The sequence below is a fragment of the Pistacia vera genome, unplaced genomic scaffold (genome assembly GCF_008641045.1).
Source record: "Pistacia vera cultivar Batoury unplaced genomic scaffold, PisVer_v2 Contig139, whole genome shotgun sequence".
Classification (NCBI taxonomy): Eukaryota; Viridiplantae; Streptophyta; class Magnoliopsida; order Sapindales; family Anacardiaceae; genus Pistacia; species Pistacia vera.
The window spans coordinates 587908-597181 of record NW_022195455.1 but is presented as its reverse complement, the minus strand read 5'-3'; the positions used below and the strand labels follow the sequence as shown (position 1 = coordinate 597181).

The window sequence follows — 9274 nt, the reverse complement described above, 5'->3', positions numbered from 1 at the left end:
ATTCCTGCTTTTATCCATACAAGATATATATTGACATATCGTTCCCTTTCTTTCTCTGTCTTTTAATCAAAGACTTGATTATTAACATTTTCGTAATTTAAACAACAAATTTGCAAGATCTGATACTTAATTTGTCAAGGCATATTTTTCTCAAACAGATTCCAATAATATGACCAAAATTATGAAAGTTGATGAGTGAATAATATGACCAAAATTAGTATATGAATTTTTCGTTTCAACTATACTCTATATGTTAATTAATTTTTTTTTTTAATTATAGATATAATAAGTTTTTTTTTAATATAAATGGAATAATAAATTTCAATTATTTAACAATTTAACAAATATAAAACCATATTATGCATTATATATATATATATGAATAATATGTATCTTGAATTACATAATTTTAATAACTAAAATAAGATAAATTGATTATGTCATGTATTAATAATCTTAATTAATCTTTCATGTCCTTGCTTTAGGACTACTGATTTGTGTGTGTATATATGTAGCAGGCAAGAATCTTTCACCCATGAATTCTTAAGAAATGGTGGGGTCAAGGCCCAGTCTGAGTCTTACAACATTGGTGAGTGGTGACAACGAGAATTTCTTCACTAGTCCTCTTTTTCTTTAAAGGGAACAAACTTTGACCAAAAAAGATTAACGTGTAGAAATTAGTCTTCTTTTTCTTTAAAGAGAACAGACTTTGAAAAAATAATTAACGTGTAGAAATTAGTCCTCTTTTTCTTTAAAGGAAACAGACTTTGAAAAAATAATTAACGTGTAGAAATTAGTCCTCTTTTTCTTTAAAGGAAACAGACTTTGACAAAAAAGATTAAAAGGTAAAAATTAATCCTCTTTTTCTTTAGAGGGGATTGGCTTTAATAAAATAGATTAGCGTATGGAAAATTGAGGTTAAAGTTTCGTTGGTAGACGATGGTAATGAGTGCGAGAAAAAAGAGATCAAATATTTTTCAAATAAATTTATGATTTCTTTTGATCGATGTGGGGTAACAAATTAATATATTTGTCATAAGAAGATTCTTTGATCAATATGGTAGAAAAGGACAATATACAGGAGATTATTACAAAAGGCACTTAACTTTGGAATAAAAAAGCATTAGTGCTATTTCCTCTAAATCATCTTCTCTCTTCTCTTACTTTATTTTATAATAAATCCAATGTTTTTTATTTACATGTAGAAACCAGTTTTTAATAAAGAATTTCAATTTCTAAATGGATTTTTATTCTTGTAGGACCAAGTTGTGGAAAACCAATTATCACGGCTCATAAACATCTATTTCATGAATACTGATTCAAACATTATGACTCTTGAAATTTATTGCAAGTTTTATACTTAGGGAATCGATCCATAAACTTACAAAAATGTCGATTTCCTTATATAAATTTATGGGTTCTCGCCAATTTCCTTCTTTTGGTAACGAAAATCTCAATCAAATAATGGAATAAATAGAAGGAATTAAAGCATGAAAAGCTATTGGCCATTCTATTTATTCCATTATTTGATTGAGATTTCCGTGACCCAAAGAAGGAAATTGGCGAGTGAGCCATAAGGAATCCATCACCTTGAGGTTTATAATCTTTCTTTATCTAGTTTGTTGAGATATATGTTGACATTTCAATATTTAGAAACCCTTCAAATACGTAGTTTAAGATGAAATTTATTTTTCTGTCAATAAGAGATATATATGTGTATTGATATATCATTATCCTCGTTTGTCTTCAAATAAAGGACATGAAAACTAACATTTTCACAATTTAAACAATAAAGATTAAGTGGTTGTCAAATTCCATTATTTACTTGAATATAATGATGCAGTAAGGTTATACATGATTTCTATTTTTGTTTAATCATAAATACAAAATTAAAATCTCAACCTAACTATTTTGTATAGTCTTAAAATCTTAATGAGCTTTCAATCAATAGCGTGAATTGAATGACATTTGATCTTTCTTTGTTTAATTTATCAATATATATTTACATTGCAACATTTAAAAACCCTTCAATTACATAAGGCCCCGAAAACGGATTCCTGCTTTTGTCCATACAAGTATTATTAATATATCGTTCCCTTTCTTTCTCTGTCTATAACATTTCGTAATTTAAATGACAAATTTGCAAGATCTGATACTTAATTTGTCAGACATATTTTCCTCAAACAGATTCCAATAATAGAGAATTAAAAGTTGGTCAATCCAATGTTTTTTATTTACAGGCACAAACAACACTTTTAATAGAGATTCAATTGCTAAATGACTTTATTCTAGTAGGACCAAGTTGTGGAAAAAAAAGATTAAGGTTGTGGAACATTAATTATCACAGCTCATAATATCTATTTATGAAGACTGACTAAAATATTATGACTCTTGAAAATTAATGCAATTCTCATACCTAATTTTCTAATGGGACAAGAAGTCTACCAAAAAATTATTTGATGTGGGGCTGAGTCAGGGCCCGTAGAAAATTATTTTCCAATGGTACAAATTGTAGAAAAAGAAGTTCAAATTGTGGAAACCAATTGTCACGGCTCTAGAAATTATTACACTTTTAAAATTTTATTATAAAATGATCATTGATTAATTAATAATTTAGTGGGATAATTGTAATAAAATAAAAAAAGTATAAATAAACAAATAAAGTAGGAGTCTTTGTGAGTGGATGGTCCAAAACCCTCCGATTTGACAATTCCTAGAAGTGAAGCATGTTAAGCATGTGATGCGATTAATTTCTAGGTAGGATTTGAGAAGAAACATCAAAACTTAAATCCTTTTGTTAGAGGGAAGACCTATGTGGAAACATCATGTTTGTTAAATGTTAGTTGGAAGAAAGTAACACAAAAATAAAAAAAAATAAAAAGGATCAATTTCAATGACTACCCAAAGTTTCTGATATCATTGATCATGATATGTGTTTTCTCATAGTCATATACTGAGTGATAGTTTTAGAAATTTTAGAGATATATTATGATAATGTTATCGAAATGATGTTGAAATATTATAGATATATGGATTTATGTTTTTTGGGCTGGTGGGTGTAGGGGAAATGAAGTGGGAAATTTTTAAACATTTCTACAAGCTACAAACTTTAAACATTTCTAGAAATGTTTAAATGGTAGCATTCCTCTTCATTTGGTGACATAACTCATGGAGAGTTTGGACATATCCAACAATTTATTGATTGGAGGAATTCTTGTAATTTGGCAGTTTTTAGAGTGGACACAATAATTTATCGAGCAAAAACCTTGCTAGGATTGCACAATTTGAACCTTTGAAGAAGGTAGCTATGAGGGAAATCCATTTCTTATGGACAAACCATTGCCATAAGTTGCAATGCAATTGAATCACCATTACATAGACCAAAAGATTCAAGTATTAGTGGAGAAGACAATATTCATTGATATGGATATATATATATCAGTTTTGTTGTGACTTACATAATTGTGCTTTAGGGGTTGTTGCAGTTTTGTCCATAAACCCTTATTGGCGTCGTAGATGATTTTATATTGTTGAATTATTGATAAACATCATGTTATTATTGTGTGTGATCATCTCCATAAGTGATTTGATCATGAAATAGTTAGTGTGATTATATAAGTAACACACTTCAAATATTTTATGTTCTTGTTAATTCCATGGGATCTCGTCAATTCTCAGTGTATACTGTGAATCAAACACAACTTTTTTATGTGTTCACTTTTCACATTCACTTGCTTTGCACTGATAGTTGTTTGAGAATGAACACCTCATTGTTTTAGCAAGCAAATTCAATTGTTGGTTGTACTACATTTCTTAGGCATTTACCATTAAGATAATTGAAAGCAGTAATACTGATCAATATATTATATGCATTTAATGGAGGATTTCTGCAGCAATTTGTTAGATGAGATATATGGAAATTCAAGGAATTTCTTGGTTTCCAACAGAATTGCTTTAATATACTGATTGTTTAGAGTGCTCTGAAAATAACCTCATAATTCAGCACCAATCATAACTTCAGGCCTTCGATCCGTGATTATTGAACTTGGCATGGCATATACACATCTGTAGCAGGTGAGAAATGAATAATGATTGGAATTCACAAAATTTATTGGTCTCAATAAGCTCCGTAGTCATGAATTTTAAGTCATGGGTTTAACTATACAGAATCAAACATAGACAAATAAAACCAACAGCACCATTGATCCATCCTTGTGTACCTGTGATCCTCTGAAAGAAAAGAAGAAAAAATTGACAGGGAACAGTGTAACAAGCAAGTGTTCTCCTCCATGTTTACTCCCTTTCTTTTGGATTCCAACCCACCGTGCATAATCCCACCTGCTCAAAAATTATATGCAAAGTTCAAACACTGAAATGACGAAAATTGAGCAAATTGATATGATATGGCCCTAGCATAGAGTTCCAAAAATCTTACATCAGTGATCCCAAAAACGTGTTGCCGGTTCGAACAGCAAAACATATGCACTGAGTATAAGTTTATGTTGGTGTAACAATGGCTCTAGAATCCGCTGTTCATAATTCCTGCAAGTACTTGATACCTGTTCAAAAAAGAATAGCCACCTTTTGTTAGAGCAGCTTTCATCTTAGAAGGATTATTAGGGTAGAGAATCATCTATATAAAGTTTATTTGTACTTCTTTTTCCCCGAGTATTAGAATTCTCCTACAAGCATAATTATAAAACTGAATTGGTATACATCTTGATGAAAAGCATTTTGTCATCCCAAAATTATATCCCCAACAACTTTAGCCATTTGCCAATTAGAGTTACACAGGAGAAATCATACTCAGATCCTTACTGACATTACATCTTCAGACTTGTAATTATTTGAACCCTTAACTCCAAAATATTTTCATAAATCTAGTCATCATCTATGCAAATTTATAACCCAGAATAGATAAAAGGCCTCTTAGATGAAAAATCAAGGCAAAGGGCACAAGTAGTGAGCAGAGAATATTTTGTTAAATGCATTGATGTGTGTAAAATTATGTCCCCAACTTAATTTGTTAAAGACAACTCAGGATAATCATTCTGGCTTACCTCAAAATTTGAGATATAGTAAGGACATGAAATATTATGTAACCTCATGGAGAAAATTATATTATATGCTGATAATCATTACCTTAGGTTGCTAGAAACTGCCATGTAAACACCATAGGCAACACTAGTTGAAAGTATAGGCACATCCTCTGCTTCACCAGCAAAAGACTTATCAAAGGCCTTTCTTGTATTGATCAAAGCATTTGTTATACCTGTACCAATCTGTAAAACGATACCATTGGTCAAATGCCACCCAATTGGAATTAGAATAATCAATTTTCTTTTAAGCAAAATTTTAGACAAAATATGAAATACAAGCTTTCCCGGTGACAGTTAAGAAATGTGAAGGAAAAAGAACACAAAAGGCTAGTAGGGTAAGGAAAGAAAGATTAAAATAGGCGACATCCACCCTTATACCATTAATTTTTTGATTGGAATTGACATGATGAACATAAGAATCAACATGTTAAAGAATGTTATGCTGGTACCATACTGATGAAAGAAACAAAAGAACTAACATATAGAGGACAACTAGACACTGAAATTTTACAATAAATTCCTCCGAGACAGTAAGAAATCAGATTTCAAATTGCATAATTGGTTAAATACTGTTAGAAATACCCAAAATATGAACTGACTCTGATAAATAATGTTAGTGGCAAAAGAGATAAGAGTGGCTACATAATCTCACTAAAAACACAAGGATTATAATGAACATTCCTTCTTGATGGACAATAGAAATGCACCAAGGTTTAGAACCAGTAGAAAAGCATCCAAAGATTAAATACCTAAAACTACAAAAGGCTAAAATAAAATATTCCGAGTAACATTTAGTAGATGACCTACCAGAGATGCACCGGTTCCAACTGCAAATAATTTAGCCCCATTACGCTGCACAGCAGTCAAGATATTATGAGTTCTCAATTCCTATAGAAATTACTGCTAAATTTATTTATTTATTTTTTTAGTAATCTGACATACCATTATTGCACCTATTCTCTGTAAAAATGAATATGATGTTCCAGTCAATGCCACCTGCACAAAGGATTTCAAAGTTAGTAATGAATTATATTCTGTTGAGAGATTGTTTATGGCAATAAATTTTATCAAATCTGGTTGAGAACCTGGAATGCATTATCAGGACAGCCGTGGAAGAACTTAGCTATTGGCCCAGCACTGCCTGCAAGAGGAGCCCGAAGAGCAACAGTAGGAGCTGGAAGCCAGACAAGCATAAAATCTGCTATTATAGCCATAACCTAGGTTGGATTATTTATCAGTTAGGAAATCAATGATACCATAAAATGTCGAGTTAAATAAAACTGCAGAGGAAAAAAGGGACAATGTTCAATGAAAGTGGAAATACAAGCATTTGATATTAAACATGTAGCTAAAAGAGAAAATTTCCAGTAACACATTCTTCATTTTACGAGAACTAAATATATTTCATTTTTGTTTCTTGATATGATGTGTTTGACAATGTGGTAGATCCCTGCAGTCTGCAGATAAGCAATTAAGATTTGAAACCAATTAACATCACACTTGGCTTTGTGTAATACTTCGTGTAATTGTGACTGCACATGTTTTATTAACAATCGCAGTTGTTCAATCATCTATCAGAACATAAAATAAGTCAGTTAGCAAACTCATGCACCCAGAAGTTCAATCAACACCGGTGGCCTTAATTTTCTGTCAACAAATAACTGTGTACTGAAGATGAGCCTTCCTGACCACAGTGATAATCAGCTATATGAGGATAGGATGTGTCCAAGTCAAAGGCCGTGGCTAAGATTAATGCAAATCAAGCATAGACAAGGAATTCAGTTCCTTTCAACTGACAATCACCAAGGAGCATAGCAATTTTAAGAAAGCAGTAGTGAAGTTTAGGCTATTAGATTCTATTCTTAATTTGAAAATTCCTCTGTCCCAAACTTTTGCCTAATTGAGTTGCAGGTTAGATCACAAGCATATTCAGTTTATAAATCTTTTCATTGGAAAATGGTACTTGCTGCACCACAAAAGATAACATACAGATAGCCTTGGAGATTTAATCTTGAAGACAGCCATACCACATCAGCAAAAACAAAATCCAGCTCCTTGGTAAAATTTTCTCTACGCTTTTCCAACTCTGCAGCAGTCTGAAGTGCAAGCAAGATAGGAAACATAAATTATATCTCAGAAACGCATAATTCAGTCTGTATTCGAAAGAAAAAAGTACTAACTTTACATAAAGCTTCTAAAGTTGATGATAAGTGATGAAACATCAAAAACAATTACAGAATTCTACAAATACAGATAATACGTAACAAGCCCAATATTGAGTCACTTCAAAGAAAAAAAATCGTTGAAGATCATATCAACATCCACATTGTGATTTTAATTTGATATAAAAATCCGAAGGAAGATCAGGCTCTCGGTAAGTTACTAGTTGATTCAGATATAGATATCTAATTATAGAAAACAAGCTTCAAAAATCACATAAAATTCCAAAATCTGAGTCATCAAAATGAAAGAAAAGCGAAGAAGAAAGCAGAAAATGCTTATCAAGTTCCAAATCCAAAATGTTATAAACAAACAAGTCGTACCTTTGCGGAAAGGCTACTAATTTGAACATCAAAATTAATCTCAATCCATAAAATGGCCGTCATCATCAGGAATTACAGTAAATGGGAAACTTCAAAATAAACAAACCTTGGTGAAGACGCCAACACCACACTCTATTGCAACCTTGGTCAGAAATAGATCATCGGCAAGCAACCGTTCTTTAAACCCACTAAACTGAAGCAACCACCTAAATACTGGTGACTTCTCCAGCTCAAAATACCTCTTAACAATCGCTCCCGGCACCCGCCCTGCCTCAACAGCCGTCGCCAAGTCCTTGGGCAAGCTCTCCAAGGACCTCCCCGCCTAACACCACAATTTCCACATCAAGTGCGCACATTACATGCATACTTAGCAACGAATGTAACAGTAAAATTGAAAAATAAAAAATAAGTTTCTATTTACATAATCATGTTTGTATGTACCTCTGCGAGTGCGAGAATGGCGTCGGACCGATTGTGGGACCTACCGTCATCATTGGAGTCCCCTCCTCCTCCTCCACCACCCCCACCATCACCTCCTCCACCGAAGTTGCCGTTACCGCCACCGCTTCCGGAGGAGAAAATGAGAGTTGGGTGGGATTTGTTACGGGTAGAGGTGCAAGGGAGAGAGAAGTTGATGAAGTTGGGATTGGCTGCGTTGGCAATGGTTAGACGGCGGGTAATGATAGCAAAGCTCCGCTGACGGTGGTGGACGACCTGGTGGTTTGATGATTGAAGTGAAAAGGCGCGTGTTGAGAGTGTAGAGACAGATGCCATTGCCATATCTGAACAGAACAGAACAGAAAAGAACAGAAGAGAGATGGTTGAAGCAAAGTCAATGAATCAAGTGGTTCAGAAACACCACTTTAAATTCTGAAACATTATTATTTCATTATTAATGTAGAACAGTAATATAAAAGAGCTTCAAGGTATCAGTTTCACGACTCTTGAGGGAAGTCAACCGGTGGCTATAGGAGAGGAGAGAGGGTGAGTGCGCGTGAGGATGAATACAGAAAGTGAGTGAATAGAGAGTAAAGGGTGAGTTACACGCGTCTGACATGAAAATGTAGTGGAATAAGATCTGAATCTGAATATTAGGAAGGTTCTTAAATCAGATCTGATCAGATCTGATATGATCACGTTAAGTCATCTACGGCTACAAATAGAGAAAAATGTTTCCCGGTAGACGAGAAACAATCTATCTAGTTTACTAGGACTGACCCAAGCTAAGTCCAATATGAGCCCAAAAGCCCAATCCCAAAACCAATGGGCTATTTAGGCCCATACAGATCAAACCCATGAAACCCTCCTTTATCCCGATGGGCTTCGGAGATGAAGGTGATTTTAGCACCCATCTCCCCCCACGGCGTCTAATTTATCAAAATACCCCCATTTTTTAATTTTCCTTTTTGACGAGTTTAACCTTTGTTAAAATTATTAGACGTTACTTTATAAGTTCTAAATTCATTCATATATATATATTTTTTCAAAATTTAATTCTTACATAAACCCTAAATCTAAATTTTCATAATCATTAAAACCGTTTTTTTATGTAAAATATATTATTACAATTATGGATAAAGTAATTACATAATAACTATTTCTAAGTGATCGAGTGATTCAATAGAGACTCTT

At 32.9% G+C, this 9274-nt stretch overlaps 1 protein-coding gene across 1 annotated transcript; it reads right to left on the bottom strand.

Moving 5' to 3' along the window:
• Positions 1–4458: 4458 nt before the first annotated feature.
• LOC116122910 (protein RETICULATA-RELATED 4, chloroplastic-like) lies at positions 4459–8714 on the bottom strand. Its single transcript, XM_031408712.1, has 8 exons — positions 8084–8714; positions 7749–7964; positions 7127–7195; positions 6185–6316; positions 6042–6095; positions 5907–5951; positions 5143–5282; positions 4459–4559 (listed from the first exon to the last, which is right to left on the bottom strand). The coding sequence occupies exons 1-8, from the start codon at positions 8420–8422 to the stop codon at positions 4520–4522; spliced, it is 1035 nt and encodes a 344-aa protein (XP_031264572.1). The 5' UTR covers positions 8423–8714; the 3' UTR covers positions 4459–4519.
• Positions 8715–9274: the final 560 nt, after the last annotated feature.